This window comes from Oncorhynchus tshawytscha, linkage group LG09 (assembly GCF_018296145.1).
Source record: "Oncorhynchus tshawytscha isolate Ot180627B linkage group LG09, Otsh_v2.0, whole genome shotgun sequence".
In the NCBI taxonomy this organism is placed as follows: domain Eukaryota; kingdom Metazoa; phylum Chordata; class Actinopteri; order Salmoniformes; family Salmonidae; genus Oncorhynchus; species Oncorhynchus tshawytscha.
Genome location: NC_056437.1, coordinates 27,848,136 through 27,870,406, shown reverse-complemented (window position 1 = coordinate 27,870,406; position 22,271 = coordinate 27,848,136). Strand labels below are relative to the sequence as shown.

The following is a 22,271-nucleotide window of genomic DNA, read 5'->3' as shown; positions in this document are numbered from 1 at the left end:
AAAATAGAACTGTTTGGCCGTAATGACCATCATTATGTTTGGAGGAAAAAGGGGGAGGCCTGCAAGCCGAAGAACACCATCCCAACCGTGAAGCATGGGGGTGGCAGCATCATGTTGTGGGGGTGCTTTGCTGCAGGAGGGACTGGTGCACTTCACAAAATAGATGGCATCATGAGGTAGGAAAATTATGTGGATATATTGAAGCAACATCTCAAGACATCAGTCAGGAAGTTAAAGCTTGGTCGCAAATGGGTCTTCCAAATGGACAATGACACCAAGCATATTTCCAAGGGTTGAAAAAATGGCTTAAGGACAACAAAGTCAAGGTATTGGAGTGGCAATCACAAAGCCCTGACCTCAATCCCATAGAATTGTGGGAAGAACTGAAAAAGCATATGTGAGCAAGGAGGGGGCTATAAACCTGACTCAGTTACACCAGCTCTGTCAGGAGGAATGGGCCAACATTCACCCAACTTATTGTGGGGAGCTTGTGGAAGGCTACAATTTAAAGGCAATGCTACCAAATACTAATTGAGTGTCTGTAAACTTCTGAGCCACTGGGAATGTGATGAAAGAAATAAATGCTGAAAAATATCATTCTCTCTTCTATTATTCTGACATTTCACATTTTTAAAATAAAGTGGTGATCCTAACTGACCAAAGACAGGGATTTTTAATAGGATTAAATGTCAGGAATGGTAAAAACTGAGTTTAAATGTATTTGGCTAAGGTGTATGTAAACTTCCAACTTCAACTGTAAATAACATGCCTTCTTTATTTTACTGGACTGATTGTCCTACATCTGATGTTCAGTCTCGTCCTCCACCGTTGTACCGTCCCTCAGCTAAGATTGACCTAAAAGGGGACACCGTCTTCGAGCTGACGGCGAACAGAGTCACCGAGTAGGTGGAGTTTGTACTTTCAGCCTGCAATTCTGGGCATTCCCTCAAGCATCCCATTGGTTCCTCTATGAATGCCCCCGCCTCGAGCACTACATGCTTGTGACACTTTTGAATGTGGGTCAAAAGGGAAATAAATGTATAATCTGAGCTATTTCGTCCCCGCCTACCGGAGTCCTCCTTGCTAGCTAGCGGGAGCGGCACTGGTAGACAGTGTCATTCGCTTCTGCCTGCTGAACACCTGCCCTCACCGTCGTTAACAGAACTGTGGGAAAACAGTGCAAGGCTTTATCATTGTTTCATTTATAGAAATGTTTTCCGATCGACTAGGAATGCCCTGGAGATCGACCACTAGTCCCTTTGGTGACCACTGCTGTAGGGCATATCTCTGCAGCCCTCTCTGAAGGTTAGACAGCCTCAGCATTTGTACAACTTTTGGTGAGAACTTAATAAAGATCAGTGTGTGAATTACAGGGGAGCCAGGGGGGTGCTCAGCTTCCCTGAATTAGACTTTGGGGGGAGTCTCTAAATAATGCTAATTTAACCATTCTCCTATTTGTTTGGCTAAGGTTTAAAATGCAGTGGTAAATATGTTTTACAGTGGTAAATATGTTTTACAGTAGTAAATATGTTTTACAGTGGTAAATATGTTTTACAGTGGTAAATATGTTTTACAGTAGTAAATATGTTTTACAGTGGTAAATATGTTTTACAGTGGTAAATATTAAAATAAAGCTTCCAAATGAAACAAACATCTCTGTCATGGTTTAAACAATTTATTTATATGTGGTAGTGCTGTCCACTCCAGGCAGATCACCTGTGTTACAAGTCAGTATTCAACGTCCATCCATGTCAAAATCAAATCAAATCAAATTTTATTTGTCACATACACATGGTTAGCAGATGTTAATGCGAGTGTAGCGAAATGCTTGTGCTTCTAGTTCCGACAATGCAGTAATAACCAACAAGTAATCTAGCTAACAATTCCAAAACTACTACCTTATAGACACAAGTATAAGGGGATAAAGATTATATACATAGAGATATATGAATGAGTGATGGTACAGAGTGGCATAGGCAAGATACAGTAGATGGTATTGAGTGCAGTATATACATATGAGATGAGTATGTAAACAAAGTGGCATAGTTAAAGTGGCTAGTGATACATGTATTACATAAAGATGCAGTAGATGATATAGAGTACAGTATATACATATACATATGAGATGAATAATGTAGGGTATGTAAACATTATATTAGGTAGCATTGTTTAAAGTGGCTAGTGATATATTTTACATCATTTCCCATCAATTCCCATTATTAAAGTGGCTGGAGTTGTGTCAGTGTGTTGGCAGCAACCACTCAATGTTAGTGGTGGCTGTTTAACAGTCTGATGGCCTTGAGATAGAAGCTGTTTTTCAGTCTCTCGGTCCCAGCTTTGATGCACCTGTACTGACCTCGCCTTCTGGATGATAGCGGGGTGAACAGGCAGTGGCTCGGGTGGTTGTTGTCCTTGATGATCTTTATGGCCTTCCTGTGACATCGGGTGGTGTAGGTGTCCTGGAGGGCAGGTAGTTTGCCCCCGGTGATGCGTTGTGCAGACCTCACTACCCTCTGCCGAGCCTTACGGTTGTGGGCGGAGCAGTTGCCGTACCAGGCGGTGATACAGCCCGACAGGATGCTCTCGATTGTGCATCTGTAGAAGTTTGTGAGTACTTTTGGTGACAAGCCGAATTTCTTCAGCCTCCTGAGGTTGAAGAGGCGTTGCTGCGCCTTCATCACGATGCTGTCTGTGTGGGTGGACCAATTCAGTTTGTCTGTGATGTGTACGTCGAGGAACTTAAAACTTACTACCCTCTCCACTACTGTTCCATCGATGTGGATAGGGGGGTGTTCCCTCTGCTGTTTCCTGAAGTCCACAATCATCTCCTTAGTTTTGTTGACGTTGAGTGTGAGGTTATTTTCCTGACACCACACTCCGAGGGCCCTCACCTCCTCCCTGTAGGCCGTCTCGTCTTTGTTGGTAATCAAGCCTACCACTGTTGTGTCGTCCACAAACTTGATGATTGAGTTGGAGGCGTGTGTGGCCACGCAGTCGTGGGTGAACAGGGAGTACAGGAGAGGGCTCAGAACGCACCCTTGTGGGGCCCCAGTGTTGAGTATCAGTGGGGTGGAAATGTTTTAGCCTACCCTCACCACCTGGGGGCGGCCTGTCAGGAAGTCCAGTACCCAGTTGCACAGGGCGGGGTCGAGACCCAGGGTCTCGAGCTTGATGACGAGCTTGGAGGGTACTATGGTGTTAAATAACGAGCTGTAGTCGATGAACAGCATTCTCACATAGGTATTCCTCTTGTCCAGAGGGGTTAGGGCAGTGTGCAGTGTGGTTGAGATTGCATCGTCTGTGGACCTATTTGGGCGGTAAGCAAATTGGAGTGGGTCTAGGGTGTCAGGTAGGGTGGAGGTGATATGGTCCTTGACTAGTCTCTCAAAGCACCCCGCCCTGTGCAACTGGGTACTGGACTTCCTGACGGGCCGCCCCAGGTGGTGAGGGTAGGCAACAACATCTCCTCCCCGCTGATCCTCAACACTGGGGCCCCACAAGGGTGCGTTCTGAGCCCTCTCCTGTACTCCCTGTTCACCCACGACTGCGTGGCCATGCACGCCTCCAACTCAATCATCAAGTTTGCGGACGACACAACAGTGGTAGGCTTGATTACCAACAACGACGAGACGGCCTACAGGGAGGAGGTGAGGGCCCTCGGAGTGTGGTGTCAGGAAAATAACCTCACACTCAACGTCAACAAAACTAAGGAGATGATTGTGGACTTCAGGAAACAGCAGAGGGAACACCCCCATCCACATCGATGGAACAGTAGTGGAGAGGGTAGCAAGTTTTAAGTTCCTCGGCATACACAACCAGTTGGCTGCACCGACTCCGCTTACAGTCTCTGATGTCCCTCTGGAATGCTACCCTTGCTCGGATTTCATCAACCTTGTTGTCAAGAGACTGGACATTGGCGAGAAGAATGCTAGGGAAAGAATGCTAGGGAGTGGTGCACGATGTGCCCGTCTCCGGAGTCTGACCAGAAGACCGCTCCGTTTCCCCCTTTTACGAAGTCGTTTTTTTGGGTCGCCGGTTGGGATCCATTCCGTTGTCCTGGGTGAAAGGCAGAACACAGGATCCGCTTCGCGAAAGTCATATTCTTGGTCGTACTGATGGTGAGTTGACGCTGCTCTTATGTTCAGTAGTTCTTCTCGACTGTATGTAATGAAACCTAAGATGACCTGGGGTACCAATGTAAGAAATAACACGTAAAAAAACAAAAAACTGCATAGTTTCCTAGGAACGCGAAGCGAGGCGGCCATCTCTGTCGGCGCCGGCATGTCTGAGGACATTGGGAGATGACGTGGAAACTGACCACTAGGGGGAACAGTGAGCGTTGTTACCTTCAAGTAGGTTTCGGGTTTTTCCTATGGCGTTGTGGATGGGCGTAAGCATCTGCCTCTGGTTCCAAAGGCTGCATGTTCGAATCCATATTTATGTTTTAAGCCTATCCCAAACCTTAACCATTCGGAGTTAATGCCTAACCTTAAGAATTTGGAGTTAATGCCTAAACTTAACCCTAACCTTAAAAAGTGGAATTAATGCATAAACTTAATGCTTCGAAGATTTGGAACAACTTCTAAGTTTGACATTTGAGAAACATGGATGAATGTCTAATTATGACGTGAGACTGTGAGAGCTGGTTGGTCCACTCAGTAATGCCTAATTTTGGCCTCAGCTGAGCTCCTTTACACATAGAATTTCATTTGTACTTCCTCATTTTTGCCATTTGTTTGCCATGCATCCTTGATTAAAAAAATAGCCTTCATTCCAAGGCATTAGATTTATCCGTTGAGTCATCATTGTTTGCTTTTGTCAGTCAGCTGTTTAGAGAGCTCATTGCTTTGTTTTCCAGGCGCGCGCGGGTACTGGTGTTCTCCGCGCCATCCGTGGCCAGAAGTAGTAGACCATTTATGTACAGTAGCTTTATTATTTTCTATCAATGTTTATTTTCTTTCCTGCATCAGCTGATCGACAATTTCACGAGACATCTAGCCTACAGCTAAACACCAATGCGCATCCAATCCATCCAACAAGAACACTTTTTGGTGTTTTGTTACAGATGTCTATTTTGATTCTTCAAATGGTGTGAGTGTACAGTGCATTCAGAAAGTATTCAGACCCCTTGACTTTTCCCACATTTTCTTACATTACAGCCTTATTGTAAAATTTATTAAATCATTTTTTTCCTCTATCAATCTACACACAATACCCCATATTAACAAAAAACATTTTTTTCAAATGTATTACAAACCCCCCGGAAATATAACATTTACATAATTATTCAGACCCTTAACTCAGTACTTTGTTGAAGCACATTTGGCAGCGATTACAGCCTTGAGTCTTCTTGGGTATGACGCTACAAGCTTGGCACACCTGTATTTGGGGAGTTTCTCCCATTCTTCTCTGCAGATCCTCTCAAGCTCTGTCAGGTTGGATGGGGAGTATCACTGCACAGCTATTTTACGGTCTCTCCAGAGATGTTTGATCGGGTTCAAGTCCAGGCTCTGGCTGAAGCACCCAAGGACATTCAGAGACTTGTCACGAAGTCACTCCCGTGTTGTTTTGGCTGTGTGCCTAGGGTCGTTGTCCTGTTGGAAGGTGAACCATCACCCCAGTCTGAGGTCCTGAGTGCTTTGGAGCAGGTTTTCATCAAGGATATCTCTGTACTTTGCTCTGTTCATCTTTCCCTCGATCCTGACTTTTCTTCCAGTCCCTGCCGCTGAAAAACAATTCCCACATCATGATGCTTTCACCACCATGCTTCACCGTAGGGATGGTTCCAGATTTCCTCCAGACGTGACGCTTGGCATTCAGGCCAAATAGTTCAATCTTGGTTTCATCAGACCAGAGAATCTTGTTTCTCATGGTCTGAGAGTCCTTTATGTGCCTTTTGGAAAACTCCAAGCAGACTGTGATGTGCCTTTTACTGAGGAGTGGCTTCTGTCTGGGCACTTTACCATAAAGGCCTGATTGGTGAAGTGCTGCAGAGATGGTTGTCCTTCTGGAAGGTGGTTGTCCCATCTCCACAGAGGCACTCTGGAACTCTGTCTGAATGACCATATCGGTTCTTGGTCACCTCCCTGACCAAGGCCCTTCTCCTCCAATTAAATTGTTTATTTAACCTTTATTTAACTAGGCAAGTCAGTTAAGAACAAGTTCTTATTTACAATGACTGCTGACCCCGGCCAAACCCCAACGACGCTGGGCACCGCCCTATGGGACTCCCAATCACGACCAGTTGTGATACAGCCTGGAATCGAACCAGAGTCTGTAGTAACGCCTCTAGCACTGAGATGTAGTGCCTTAGACCGCTGCGCCATTTGGGAGCCGGATTTCTCAGCTTGGCTGGGTGGTCAGCTCTAGGAAGAGTCTTGGTGGTTCCAAACTTCTCCCATTTAAAATTATGATGGATGCCAATGTATGCTTGGGGACCATCAATGCTGCAGAAAGTGTTGGTACCCTTCCCCAGATCTGTGCATCGATGCAATCCTGTCTCGGAGCTCTACAGAGAATGCTTTCGACCTCATGACTTGGTTTTTGCTCTGACATCCACTGTCAACTATGGGAAAGGTGTGTGCTTTTCCAAATCATGTCCAATCAATTGAATTCACCACAGGTGGACTCCAATCAAGTTGTAAAAACAGCTCAAGGATGATCAATGGAAACAGGATGCACCTGAGCTCAATTTCGAGTCTCATAGCAAAGGGTCTGAATACTTATGCAAATAAGGTATTTCTGTTTTTTATTTTTAAGATATTTGCAAACATTTCTAAAAACCTCTTTTCGCTTTGTCATTATGGGGTATTGTGTGTAGATTTATTAGGATTTTTAAAAAATTAATCCATTAATGTAACAAAATGTGGAAAAAGTAATGGGGTCTGAATATTTCCTGAATGCACTGTACATGCAGTTTGGATGCTGGAATTATTTTGGAGTGGACAAACATGCAGAGGAAGCCTACTTTTTTAAGTGATTTGTTTGACAATCAGATGAAAATATCCTGACTGGTTGTGTTCATGCCACATTAAAAGGTAATGAATTTTGACCTTTATTATAGGCCCGCTAAAAATATTCCGTGCACACGCCGACCCCTTGAATGTCATGGTGTAGCCTAATTTGCACTCTGATAAAGATGGTTTCCTATGGCAAGGTCTGAGGGCTGAGAATAATTGCTCTCTGAGTCAGGGTGCATCCCATGCCCTATCTGGGCCTCAGTTGCTCATGAGAGCAGGGACAGGAGCAGGAATAAAACTCTCCATTGAGAGGGAGCATTCAGCCGCTAAGGCCAGTTAATCATGGCGGGAACGTCTCAAAGGAAATTTCATTCTCGATATCAGGTCTCTCCATTTTTATAGGTCAGATAGATAAAAGATCTGTCTTTACTTGTTTATTTTTTTTCTCTTGGACATTATTGTCTAATTGCTCATCGCTAATATCAGTTTTAATGCTTTGCTACATTACTTATTGATGACTTAACTGTGCTACTTATATATGACTGTGTATAGATTAAAAGGGAATCCTTGCATGATAAGATCCTTGGAACCAGAAGATGATATCAATCATAGATAAGGGGTAAATAATTGCTTTTGAAATACTTTTCTGTCCGTTCAGTCTGCCAGTACTGCCCTATGTAAATGCAAGGCTTGGGATACCATACATTCCTAGCTCACTGTGTGTGTGAGTGTGTGTGTGTGTGTGTGTGTGTGTGCCTTCTAGTCATCTTACCTGTGAAATATCCATGCGGGCATCACAACTTAATGGCTGAGTGGAAGTCAGGCTATTGGAACCAATGACAGTTGATATCATTCCTTTTCCATTGATCTTGCGAATCATGGTTCCATCAACAAAGTAGACTAATCCTTGCTTGTCCACTGCAATCCCTGTTGAAGGGGAAGGAGAGACAATGCATGAGCGCACAGCTCAGTATCAAAGAAACAGCAGTAACACTTTGTTGTCATAGATGTGATTATTCTGACAATATTATAAGCTTGACATTACATGTGATGACACTTTATGACAACATTCACCAGACTTTGACATTATGGAAGAGACCAGTCTTGTGATAAAGGCTGTTTATAACAATAAAATAGGCATATTATTCCTGAACTACCTTCAAAGGGAGAGAATGAAATGCTGTATGTCATCTTTATACACCCATTCATTCCTTATTGGACAATATGCCTATACTGTAGCCTACAGTAGACAACAGTGAGTCTGAATCATGTTTGTTCAAAAAGAGTGAATTATGAACTAAAATCCTTCAAAGAACAGCGGGACCAAGATGGTATTGAAACAGAGCTCCCATTAAGGAGTAACAGATTGCAACAGCAGTCTATTCGCTCTCTCATCACATTGTTATGGTGAACAGCCTGGCTCCATGGTGGAGTGAGTGACTACTTTTATCCCTGTCATCAGTCCCCTTTCCCCACAGAGATGTGTGCTGCATGATAATAATAGCCAATTAATTTAATCAAGTGTCTGGGTATTATTTGATGAGATTTGCAATGCAAGTTGGGAGTCTTTAGAGCTCACAAAGCAATGCAGATTCCAGATCACATGCTGCTGGCTGCCGCATTCCTCCAACACTTTCCAATCCCAATGAATGAGGCAGCTTTAATCGTCTTAGAGGAGCTTACATCCTTAAAACCAATTCTGAAATTTAAGTTTGAAAAGGTTCAAGGCAACAATTTGGCTAGTTGCAGCATGCATTGAGCAGCATCCTCTGTAATTGTGTTAATTGAAAAATATGACAAAATAGTCAACACAACAGAGTCCCTTCTCTGCAAAAATAATATATGGTCAAAGTAAAATGTTAATAAAAAAGTATACTCTTTTGAGGTTTCAAAGGGTGTTACAAATTTAATGTTTTTAACACACTGACCATTGAAAAAAAAATATATACGTTTGGTAAAAGACCAAAGCCATATTATGGCAAGAACAGCTCAAATAAGTAAAGAGAAAAGACAGTCCATCATTACTTTAAAGCATGAAGGTCAGTCAATCCAGAAAGTTTCTTCAAGTGCAGTCGCAAATACCATCAGACACTATGATGAAACTGGCTCTCATGAGGACTGCCACAGGAAAGGAAGACCCAGAGTTACCTCTGCTGCAGAGGATAAGTTCATTAGAGTTACCAGCCTCAGAAATTGCAGCCCAAATAAATGCTTCACAGAGTTCAAGTAACAGACACAACTCAACATCAACTGTTCAGAGAAGACTGCTTGAATCAGGCCTTCATGGTCAAATTGCTGCAAAGAAACCACTACTAAAGGAAACCAATAATAAGAAGAGACTTGCTTGGGCCAAGAAACATGAGCAATGGACATTAGACCGGTGTAAATCTGTACTTTGGTCTGATGAGTCCAAATTGGAGATTTTTGGTTCCAACTGCCGTGTCTTTGAGAAACACAGAGTAGGACAACGGATGATCTCCACATGTGTGGTTCCCACCGTGAAGCATGGAGGAGGAGGTGTGATGGTGCTTTGCTGGTGAAACTGTCTGTGATTTATTTATAATTCAAGACACACTTTACCAGCATGGCTACCAAAGCATTCTGCAGCAATACGCCATCCCATCTGGTTTGAGCTTATTGGGACTATCATTTGTTTTTCAACAGGACAACAAACCCAACACACCTCCACGCTGTGTAAGGGCTATTTGACCAAGAAGGAGTGATGGAGTGCTGCATAAGATGACCTGGCCCCCACATTTAAAAAAAAAACTTTATTTAATGAGGCAAGTCAGTTAAGAACAAATTCTTATTTACAATGACGGCCTACCCCGGCCAAAACAATCACCCGACCTCAACCCAATTGAGATGATTTGGGATGAGTTGGACCACCGAGTGACAGAAAAGCAGCCAACAAGTGCTCAGCATATGTGGAACTCCTTCAAGACTGTTGGAAAAACACTCCTGATGAAGCTGGTTGAGAGAATGTTGTGAGTGTGCAAAGCGGTCATCGAGGCAAAGGGTGGCTACTTCTAATAATATAACATATATTTTGATTTGTTTAAAAAAAAAAGGTTACGCCATGATTCCATATGTGTTATTTCATAGTTTTAATAAGAAAAAGCCTTGAATAAGTAGGTGTCTCCACACTTTTGACTGGTACTGTATGTGTAGGTTTTCAACTAAGACCGTCAATGTAGGCTTGGGAGCTGAAATGAACAGCTGTGACATACAACAGCCAAATACCTAGTCAGTTGTACAACTGAATGCATTCAACTGAAATGTGTCTTACACATTTAACCCAACTTCTTTAAATCAGAGAGGTGCAGGGAGCTGCTGTAATTTACATCTATATCTGTGGTGTCCAGAGAACAGCGGGTTAACTGCATTGCTTGGGGGTAGAATAACATATTTTCCTTGTCACCTCAGGGATTTGATCCACCAACCTTTCAGTTGCTGGCCCAATGCTCTAACCACTAGGATACCTGCCACCCCTACAATGGTTGTGCATTTCATGTCTATCAGGAATACACAATTATGAGGTACAGCACAGTAAATGGATTGCCTTGGCATGGAGAGCCTATAGAATGGACTTCTTTACTATGTTCGTGTGAACAACCTGACAAAACAATTCTGCCATCAATCCTTGTACCACTCAAGGTCAGGTTGAGATATCCGGTTTGAGTCAGGCACTTAGTAAGCCTGGTGGGTAGAACAACACATTCTTACCTGGTCATATCAGGGATTCAATCCAGCAACATTTCGGTTACTGGCCCAACAGTCTAACCACTAGGCTACCTGCCCCCCCTACCACCCAAGGTCAGGTTGAGATATCCTGTTTGAGTCAGGCACTTAGTAAGCCTGGTGGGCCGAAGGGCATTGTGTTGGCTGCTTCTCTGGGACTGGGACTAGCCTTGAACCTATTGGTTTTGTGTCCAGGTCCACACAGTGTTTACATCAGGGTTGGCCAGCCAACTCCTCCAGGGGCGCTGTCTGTCTGCTGCCAGTTATCTCTCATTTAGACTCTGGTCAGGGCCTGAGAAGCCAGGTGATTGGACTCACTCCTCTGACCAATCAATGATGAAACCAACAAATTAAAAGTAATTTCTTTCAACAGTGAAATAAGATGAAACTGAAATCCTACAGATGCTGTGTGTGTTTAGGCTTTCCTGGAAAATGTTAATGTTACTTCAGCAGTCTGAACAAACTCCACAGTCCACATTATATCCTCAAATTTAAGGGCTCATTCTGTTTAAGACACAGAGATACTGCAGAGGATATTTTTAACTGATTGCCAGACATGTTTCCATGAATAATAGAACTCTAAATGCATAATTTAAGAATCCATATATTTCAACCAAAATACTCATGTTCGAACAACATTAGCTTCAATACTACTTGTATAGAGACATACTGTACCTCATCATTGAGCTTAATTGCATGACATATCACCCTCATCATCTAGTTAATTATGCATGATGTGGTCCCGTCATACCCTTCATAGTGTACCAAATAACAGGTTGTCACTAGTTAACACAGCCACAAAGTCGAATTATGGCTAAACCCTGCCCATTTCAACATTTTCACTTCTTAACATTGGATTTTAAACCTAACCACATTGGTAACCTTATGCCTAACCACAACCTTAAATTAATACCCAAAATATAATCTGACTTTAAGGCTGTGTCATCTAGCAGAAACCCAAATAACAGAGAGCGTACCGAAATAGAGAGCAGAGCAGAAACACCCATTGTACATTTGAACTCATCTTAGTTTTATCTAATTAAAATTCCAAAATACAAAACAGCTTAATGTAAATGCAAGTATCTGTGACCTTGGGGTTGAAGCTGTTAATATGCTGGGCAACATGTTTACTTCAAATACAATTTTATTTGTCACGTGCTGAATACAACGGGTGTAGTCTTTATTGTGAAATGCTTGCTTACGAGCTCTTCCCAACTATGCAGAGTTTTAAAATGAAAAATAGTAACACGAGTAACACAAAATACACAAGAATGGAGCTATATACATGGAGTACCAGTACCTGATCAATGTGCAGCTATATACAGTGAGTACCAGTACCAGATCAATGTGCAGGGGTACAAGGTAGTTGAGGTAGATATTTACATAAAGGCAGGGTAAAGTGAATAGGCATCAGGATAGATAATAATAAGAGTAGAATAAAAAACAGAGTAGCAGCAGCATATGAGGAGTGTAAAAGTGTGTGTGTATGTGTGCGTGAGTGTATGTGTGTTCGTTTGTATGTAATGCATGAGAATGTGTGTGGGTATTGTGTGAGAGTGTCAGTGTAGTGTGAGTGTGTATGTACAGTGCCATCAGAAAGTATTCACAACCCTTGAATTTTTCCACATTTTGTTGTGTTACAGTCTGAATTTAAGATTTTGTGTCACTGGCCTACACACAATACCCCATAATGTCAAATTTGGAATTACGTTTTTTTTCTTCGAAATCTTTACAAATTAATTAAAAATGAAATGCTGAATTGTATTGAGTCAATAAGTATTCAACCCCTTTGTTATGGCAAGCCTAAATAAGTTCAGGAGAGGAAGGAAACTGCACAGGGATTTCACCATGAGGCCAACAGTGACTTTAAAACAGCTACAGAGTTGAATGGTTGTGATAGGAGAAAACAACATTGTAGTTACTCCACAGTACTAACCTAATTGACAGAGTGAAAAGAAGGAAGCCTGTACAGAATACAAATATTCCAAAACATGCACCCTGTTGGTAACAAGGCACTAAAGTAATACTGCAGAACATGTGGAAAGATAATACCCTTTTGTCCTAAATACAAGTGTTTAGGGCAAATCTAATATAATCACTGAGTACCACTCTCCAAATGTTCAAGCATAGTGGTGGCTGCATCATGCTATGTGTATGCTTGTAATCGTTAAGGACTGGGGAGTTTTTCAGGATAGAAAATAAATATAATGGAGCTAAGCACAGTCAAAATCCTAGAGGAAAACCTGGTTCAGTCGGCTTTCCACCAGACACTGGGAAATTAATTCACCTTTCAGCAGGACAATAACCTAACACAAATCTACACTGGAGTTGCTTAACAAGACAGTGAATGTTCCTGAGTGACCAAGTTACAGTTCTGACTTAAATCTACTTAAAAATCTATGGCAATACCTGGAAATGGGTGTCTAGCAATGATCAACAAACAATATGAAAGAGTTTGAAGAATTTTGAAAATAATAATGGGCAAATGCTGCACAATCCAGGTGTGGGAAGCTCTTAGCGACGTACCCAGAAAGACTTAAAAGCGCTTCTACAAAGTATTGACCCAGGGGTGTGAAAACTTATGTAAATTAGATATTCAAATATTTAATTTTCAATACATTAGTAAAAATGTACAAACACATGTTTCACTTTGTCATTATGGGGTATTGTGTGGAGATGGGTGAGTAAAAATATATATTTAATCCATTTTGAATTCAGGCTGTAACACAACACAATGTGGAGTAAGTCAAGGGGTATGAATAATTTCAGAAGGCACTATTTAGCCTCGTGAGTGTGCATAGAGTCAGTGCAAGATAGGGTAAGTGCAGATAGAGTTTGGTAACCATTTAATGAACTATTTAGGAGTCTTATGGCTATTTAGCAGTCTTATTGCTTGGGGGCAGAAGCTGTCTCGGAGCCTGTCGGTCCGATGACTGATGCTCGCTTACTGTTTGCAGACGGTAGCAGAATGAACAGTCTATGGCTTTGATGGCTGGAGACTTTGGCAATTTTTCAGGCCTTCCTCTGACACCGCCTGGTATAACGGTCCTGGATGGCAGGGAGCTCGGCCCCAGTGATGTTCTGTAGTGCTTTGTGGTCAAGTGTGCTGCATTTGCCATACCAAGTGGTGATGCAGCCAGTCAAGATGCTCTCAGTGGTGCAGCTGTAGAACTTTTTGAGGCCATGTTGACTTCAGCTCCATCGATGTGGATGTGGGCATGCTCTCCCCTCTTTCTCCTGTAGTCCACGATCAGCTTCTTGGTCTAACTGATGTTGAGGGAGAGATTGTTGTCCTGGAACCACACTGCCAAGTCTCTGACCTCCTCCCTGTAGTCTCATCGCCATCAGTGATCGTCAGTAAACTTGATGATGTTGGAGTTGTGCGTGGCCAAGCAGTCGTGGGTGAACAGAGAGTACAGGTGTCGTGGAAATTCATACTGAGACTTTGTCATTTTTTCAAACAATCATCTTTATTTAATATTGATTAATTATTGTAATAATGAGACTAGTCAACCCCACAGTCTTGACTGTTGGGCAGAGTAGCCTAACCAGTGGTTGGCTACCCTCACATGTTGGATATGAGGATTAGTTCCAGTTTTAGAGGCAGGAATACTAGAAATGCTGGGTTGGAGCACATCTAACCACTTCCTTTGATTTGTGTGATGCTGGTGATGGAAGTATTGACCACTACTACCTCAGGTCTTCTCCAGTTTCCACATATTGAGAGCAACTTTAGGATAACAGTAGGGGGAGAGTTTTTACTGTGTCTAATATTTAAAGCTCTCTTATACTCCAGGTTTATTGTTTGTGGTAGTTGCATTGCTGTAGTGTTCGCACAATATTTTTTTATATAGTCATAGTGAAATATATTCAAAGCATCATTTTAAATGCAAATATACGTTTTCTATGGTAGAAAATATATATGGAACACTGACACTGTTACCTGATACCTATGCATATGAGAGGTCTAAAAGTAGGGCTAAATAGATTAATCATCCAGATATGATTAATCCTTCTGTAAATTAATCATGTCTAGGTTACCTCATTGAATCCTTGACCCCCAAACATCGGCCTGGTGAGTTAAATCCACTGCTGAACGAGAGAGACCAAATAATTTATGGCACAGACAAAAATAATGCTACTTCAGATGCCAGGAGTCCAAAGCTATTACCCTGGGTATCATGTAACATTTCACAGCACAAGCTTAGGTGGATGCCCTGGGGAAAAGGTGGGAAATAAAATGATGAATTGACCAGTCACCAGGTCTGACCCAGCGTTAATACCTCGGCCAATGTATTTAATAAAATAAAGAAGGTAAAACATTAATTTTGAGGAGAAGCTCTTGACCCTGATCTATCTCTGGTCCCTGCTGCTGGGGCAAAACGCAACATATCCAGGGCAGCCTAGCCTGGCCAGTGCTGGTTGGAGGAAGCTGCAATGTGTCTGCCTGGGATGCCTGGATGACTGGGTGCCTGGTGCCGCTCCCTGGCTTCCACAGCCAGTTGCTCCACATCAGAGAGACTGATATGTGGGTCCTGCCTGAGCGTACGTGTGTTCACAGATGACTGCTCCTGCCACTTTCATGCATGCTTCCTCATTAAAACAGCACTGGCAGCCTCCATGCCGTCTCGCACTGATAACGTGGAGTGTACACGTCCTATGCAATGATTGTACGGACAGCTCTTGTTCTCTCTGGAGAGGGCTTTCGTGTGTGGCAGCTTGATTCCTGCACCACACGGGAGGTCGATAATTGGACATATATGTTTGAGTTGAGAACTGCCACAAACGTGGTGGAAAATGCTTATGAATTTCTTTGAAACGCTGCCACATTGAAACTAAACCATGGGATCTGTGTATCTGGTATAGCTAACGCCCACCTTTGTTATTGAAAAATATTGAGATCCAGTGTGGGCTTTCAAAGGGTTTGGCATTCTTTTTGGGTGAATAAGGCTGGGGGCTAAAGTGACTGGTGTTCTGAGACTGGGAAGGGAGGTACAGTATATCACCTGAAACACTACTACTACCATTACTGCTATTGTACAATGGAATACAAGGAGGGAGTATTATTGATACCAATTTGTTTACAGTACATTGTGGCCCACTTGAGGCAACGTGTTGCCAGATACTCTACGGAACCTAGTGGTTGACCTACTTCTGGGAGACCTTTTTATGGATAATCAAGAATAAAAACACTTCTACATCTATTTCATGGCCAAGCACTCTCTCTAGCTTGAAAATACTTAATCAATGCGCAATGTGTTGCATTTATTTTTTGTTTGTAATCGGTTCGTCACCATATTTCCAGTCAATATGAATCCACTGAAAGTGAAGTAAATCCAATGTTTGTTTAACCACATCATAGCTGCTGCTTGATAGCTGCTGCTACTGTTAGAATCAGATACATTTCTAGCAGACCCTACAGACCCTCTACACTGCATCTAAATGACATTGCATTAAGTAAACAAACAAGTAAACCAGGGATTTCAACAATCATCTTTAACACAGTGAAATCCTCCTGTAACAGTCAGTTAAATGCATTTATATCCAATATACAGTACATCTCTGGATATGATGGTATTGAGTACTTTGTTGTCTGCTACACTATTTTTGTGGTAAGAATTTAGAGTGAGAAAACAACAACTCTCAGATTTCTGTGGGGTGAGGACCATCGACTGCTTTAAGGTCAAGAGTGTATTGATTAAAAATATATTTTAGAAGTGTGCAACTTAATTTTTGGGGGGCAAAACTTTCTAAAAGCTCATTTTTTTCTGAGTAGACTATTATGAAGCATGTGGACCTGGTGTCAGGTTATCAGACATTTGAATCAGTCTGCCAATGACCTTATCTTTCTTTAAAAGCATTTGTTCATCCTTAAGAGCCCTAGTCACTCAGGATACAATTGTTGGAAAAATCCACTTATTCTGCCCTCTTCTTGCTAAGATGCATCAAGCAACAGGATATCACTGGCAGTGGCGTACTGCAGTTTCTTGCCATAACTCCCCCACCCGCAAGGTCTGAGCAATTCCACACATTTCACCATGGGGCAAATAGAAAAATGTGCAGTTTTATAGCTAATATCAAGCTATTCTACACATTTTGCCATGACGTTGAGAACTTTTGTTTCTGTTTTAAGGCTAATTTCATGCAATGCTACACATACTGCCAAAGGGCAGGGAGAAAAATGTGTATTTTATAGTTCATCTCATGCCATTCTACACATTTTGTAGAGGCTGAGAGAATTTTGCATTTTTAAAGGTAATTTCTTGCCTGTGGGCCTCCCTGCCTTGCAGGGGTGTGTGTTACGCCAGTGATCATTGGATATGCATTATCTAATGGATAGACTTGAACTCGGTTTAAGAAGTAGCCAGTCTACATTACTGCTTATCCATGTTTAAGTTCCAACCACGACAGTCAGTCACGACCTCATCCTTGTTCAGTCTATCGGTTTCCTGTCTGTTGGCTTACACTTTAATATGTTCTACCAATCAATACCCTCAGAACTTTACAGTTCCCTGGTTATATAACAACGGAATGAATATGTGTTCCCATGTTTACAATGACAACTACCACGTTTACAATAACATCTCCTAACCTGTTGCTATTCATGGCATATCAGATGTTCTCTTGGTTAGAATAGCTTTTTCTAATCAAATCAAATTGCACCAAATACAACAGGGAAATGCTTACTTAACCAACATGCAGTTTTAAGAAAAATAAGTGTTAAGTAAAAAATACACATAAAAATAATTAAAGAGCAGTAGTAAAATAACAGTAGCGAGGCTATATTATTATTTAAATAATTTGTATTTAACCTTTATTCATATAGACAAGTCAGTTAAGAACAAATTATTATTTACAATGATGGCCTTCACCTGCCAAACCCGGACGACGCTGGGCCAACTGGATTTGAGTGGCGCCTCTAGCACTGAGATGCAACGCCACTCAGGAGCCAGTACAGAGTCAATGTGCGGGGGCACAGGTTGGTTGAGGTATTTGAGGTAATATGTACAGGGTAAGTAGAGTTAGCATGACTATGCATAGATAATAAACAGAGTAGTAGCAGCGTAAAATAGGGGGGTGACGGCAATGCAAATAGTCTGGGTAGCCATTTGATTAGCTGTTCGGGAGTCTTATGGCTTGGGGGTAGAAGCTGTTAACAAGCTTTTTGGACCTAGACTTGGCGCTCCGGTACTGCTTGCCATCCACTTTCTTTATTCCCTCTACTTTTACACCTAGGCTCAGTCTGGTTCCTTTGGAAACATCAACTCATAAAAGTTGCTTCACGATCACAATGTTTTAAAACCCTGAAGAAAGATTTGGCCTTGCACATATTTAAACCATATTCCAATCTCCTTACTTCAACCAATAGCAAAAACATATGATATACACAAGACCAGCAGGCCATGCATATTACTAATACATGCATAAGAAAATAACATGAACCCATATACTAATTAGAAAACGTCTTTGTGTGTTACATTAACTTGGCAATGCAAGGCCTCTTTACCATTCAAAAATGAAATTAAAGGCATCTGCCTACATTATTCACACCCTCTCCTGTCAATCAGAAAGGCTGACAAGCTGATGAAGGAAGACTCTGTGTGACAATGACAGAGCATCAACTAAAGACCCGCCAACACACCTAATTGATTCACTGCTTGATTTAGCAAAAAGTGTGCCAATGTCATCTTTCATAATCTAGCTTCTCCCTCAGGCTGTCTTAAGGAGCTAAAAAAAAAAAAAAAACCTTCACAAGTGCTGGGCTAAAGGTCAGGGTTATTTTAAAGCATTGTTCTAAAGAATAATAATACATCATTACTGTGTGAGGTGCTCTGGCAAAGTGTGTTTATTATATCAAACTGCAAATAGACAGCACCTTTCCTCTGTATGCCAGATCTAACAACATCTAGTCCTAATCACAACAATCCTGCCAACCATCATCACCAAAAGCATACAAATTACTAATCACAAAATCCACACATTAATACAACGTATTTCTATTCAGGCCAAGTGGAACATTAGCTTGTACAGTACACAGTCGCTTGCAGGTGGAACAATGTAGTATTTGCAGTTACTGTAACAACATGGGAATCTATTCACCAGGGGGAATGGATTGATCTAAATTTCGCTGTTGTTATGAGCGACAGACCAACTAATCCATCCCCATCTGGAGTGTCATCTCATCATGTCTGAGCCATTCATCAGCCTCACATGGCTATATTAAAATAAACCCAGGTCTTCACAGTAACGCTTGTCCTCTTGTCCGGGACAAGTCAAGAAGAATAAATCACACAAATATCACAATATCAAACAATTATACTCAGATCAGAATTTGATCAGAGAGGCCAACATTGGAATAATATTTAAATCTATTTCTCAAGTACCTAAATAAAAAAGCCTACATGTCAAAGCGTATGTGATATGCATATTGGCCTACAGCCTCATGTCCAAACAGATGCTGACATGAGGAAGAGGAAAATGTAGCCAAGCTTTAATGAGACTTTTCATTACATAAATATAGGCTAAACACCAGTCATATTTGACCAATATAATGAAGGATAAAGGCTTGATTCTGTCGACATACTGGAGGTACGGTTCATTCAGATCAAATGGTCAAAAGACCTGAGCGAAGGACAGTACCGCACACCGCTCATCACCTGACTTAAATCTGAGCGGAGGCGGTTTGAAATTATGTAACCATTAACTTTCTTGTCATTTTATGAGACATGTCTTTCCTTGTTTCAAAGTAGCCTAGCCAAAAATATAACCATAGAAATGTTGAGAAAATTATTTTATAGACACACCATTGAAAAAATAATTTTTCTCGTGTTCTATGGTTTTTCAAATCAACATTATTTTATTTTCCAGCAGCCAAAGACATAATCCTAGTCATATTAGCAACCCATGTTAGAGGATGTATCTTTAGATCTCCCCTCTTTCTTAATTTCAAACAGATATTTGTCTCATGAAACTTCTTGCGTGGTGCAGTGCGCATTGTCAAGCTTATATGAAGAAATAAAACTGAATCAACATTTTAAGCTAAAAGTTCTGATCTGTTGCATCAGCCTCATTACTGTGTGTGGCATGGTTAGTAAAACACCTCTTTCTCAGACAAAGAATAATCTGATGTTATTACTACCCCTGTTTTTGCACATTGCAATTGACCTGACAGTTTCCTTGATTTTGATCGTGCCTGTACAAATAGTTTTCACTGATTTAATCACACCCTTATATGTCCTCAAAGAATGATCCATAAAACAAAACTACTTTGATTATGACACATTGGGGAAGTGAAGATGATTGTATAACAAAAAAAACAACCTAACACAATTTACTAAATGTAATACTGCCTGTTAATAGTATAGCCAGACGAGTTAAGAGTATAGTTGGCATAAAAACGCATAATCCAAAGCCCTTTCTCTTAGTGTCCTATTTATGTAACACAACGTAATTCAGCAGGATGCACAAAATGAGGATAAATCCAAGGCTGGCTGAGCTGACAGTGATGAACTGATGTTGTGGTTTCATGGTTCAGGGAGCTATTATAATTAATAGTTCTAATGTTTTATGTGCTTCTGGGGACACTGCAAAAACCGTGGGACTGAGGAGAGTGTCAATACAACATCAATATCAATGAAGGCCCAAACAGTAGTGCATGTATGGACTGCAGCTGCTTCAGAATGACTGCATCTGTATCTGTGACAGCCAGTAATACCCATTATTCCTGAAGGTTAATGCCACGCCGTGGAGTACCGCAGCCTCTCTTCCTCTCACCTACCGTTGCAGATCTGTAAGCCATGACACACTTAAATCCTGTTAGCAATACACTATTCTGCTCCCTCCCAGCCTGGGTGCCCTGATTTAGGAACAGTTTCATCACTCGTCATGGTTTTACAGTAACATCTTTATTTTGATTTGGCTGTCATCATTTACTCCCATGTGACACACACAAAAAAATAATAAACTGGCTGCATGGGACCGGGGACCATGTCACATGTTGTTGAAACAGTCCTGTAATGGCCTGTACGTTGAAGGGGGGTCATTCCCCCTTCAAAAGCACAAGAAAGAGGATTTCAACACCCACCATCTCAGATTGGTCTGAAATTGTTTCTGATGTTTAGCTGCGGCTCAGAGTATTGTTTCTTTATCCTATGTAAAGTACTCCCAGTGAATTTGTTGACCCCAACCCCTTTTCAGAGATATTTGTCATTTAATAAGGATCGGCCACATTTTTTTCAATTTTCGCTTAAAATGACCGCCTGAAGCAAGGATATGCATATTCTTGGTACCATTTGAAGGAAAACACTTTGAAGTTTGTGGAAATGTGAGAGGGATGTCGGAGAATATAACACATTAGATCTGGCCTTAACATATTATTCAAGCCCAGGTGCAATTTAGATTTTGGCCACTAGATGGGAGCAGGTTATGAGCAAAATTTCAGACTTATCCAATAAACCATCGCATTTCTGTTCTAAATTTTGTATCAAGACTACCCAAATGTGCCTAATTTGTTTATTAATAACTTGTGCACAGTTCAGAACTGTGCACTCTCCTCAAACAATAGCATGGTATTCTTTCACTGTAATAGCTACTGTAAATTGGACAGTGCAGTTATATTAACAAGAATTTAAGCTTTCTGCCAATATCAGATATGTCTATGTCCTGGGAAGTTTTCTTGTTACTTACAACCTCATGCTAATCGCATTAGCCTACGTTAGCTCAACCGTCCCACAGGGGACCCACCAATCCTGAACAAGTATTAAATTGTTTGATTTATGTTCCATCCTACAGCCTAATATTACCAAGTTCTGACCAATAGATGGTGCTGTTCCAAGTTTATTTTTTAAAGAACAACGACCCCTATTTGAAACAGTGGCCAGGTAAACAAAACCAAAGCATGGGCATCATACGTTGTCGATAGACCTCTTCAACCTATGGGGGCGCTATGTCATTATTGGATAAAAAAACGTGCCCGTTTTAAGCGCAATAATTTGTCACGAAAAGATGCTTGACTATGCATATAATTGGCAGCTTTGGAAAGAAAACACTCTAAGGTTTCCAGAACTGCAAAGATATTATCTGTGAGTGCCACAGAACTCATGTTACAGGCGAAACCAAGATGAAACCTCAAACAGGAAATCAGCAGAATTTCTGAGGCTCTGTTTTTCATTGTCTCCTTATATGGCTGTGAATGTGCCATGAACGAGCTTAAGCTTTGTGCCGTTTGTCCAAGGTGTCTGCAGCATTGTGACGTATTTGTAGGCATATCATTGGAAGATTGGCCATAAGAGACTACATTTACCACGGGTCCGCCCGGTGTCCTTTGTGTAAATCAGCGCGTAATCTTCAGTTGCGGGCATTTTCTCCTGGGATTCAGAGGGGAAAGCACATTTCCACGAACGATGTATCATCGAAGAGATATGTGAAAAACACCTTGAGGATTGGTTCTAAACAACGTTTGCCATGTTTCAGTCGATATTATGGAGTTAATTTGGAAAAAAGTTCGACGTTTAGATGACTGAATTTTCGGGTTTTTTTGGTAGCCAAACGTGACGCACCAAATGGAGCGAT

At 41.5% G+C, this 22,271-nt stretch overlaps 1 protein-coding gene across 1 annotated transcript in view; it reads right to left on the bottom strand.

The window, feature by feature from the left end:
* Window positions 1–22,271, bottom strand: part of tenm1 (teneurin transmembrane protein 1) — a 225,126-nt gene that overhangs the window by 18,972 nt on the left and 183,883 nt on the right. The window contains exon 23 of the mRNA XM_042326725.1: window positions 7,732–7,886. Coding sequence (XP_042182659.1) covers window positions 7,732–7,886 — 155 coding nt within the window. The remainder of the gene's footprint in view (window positions 1–7,731; window positions 7,887–22,271) is intronic.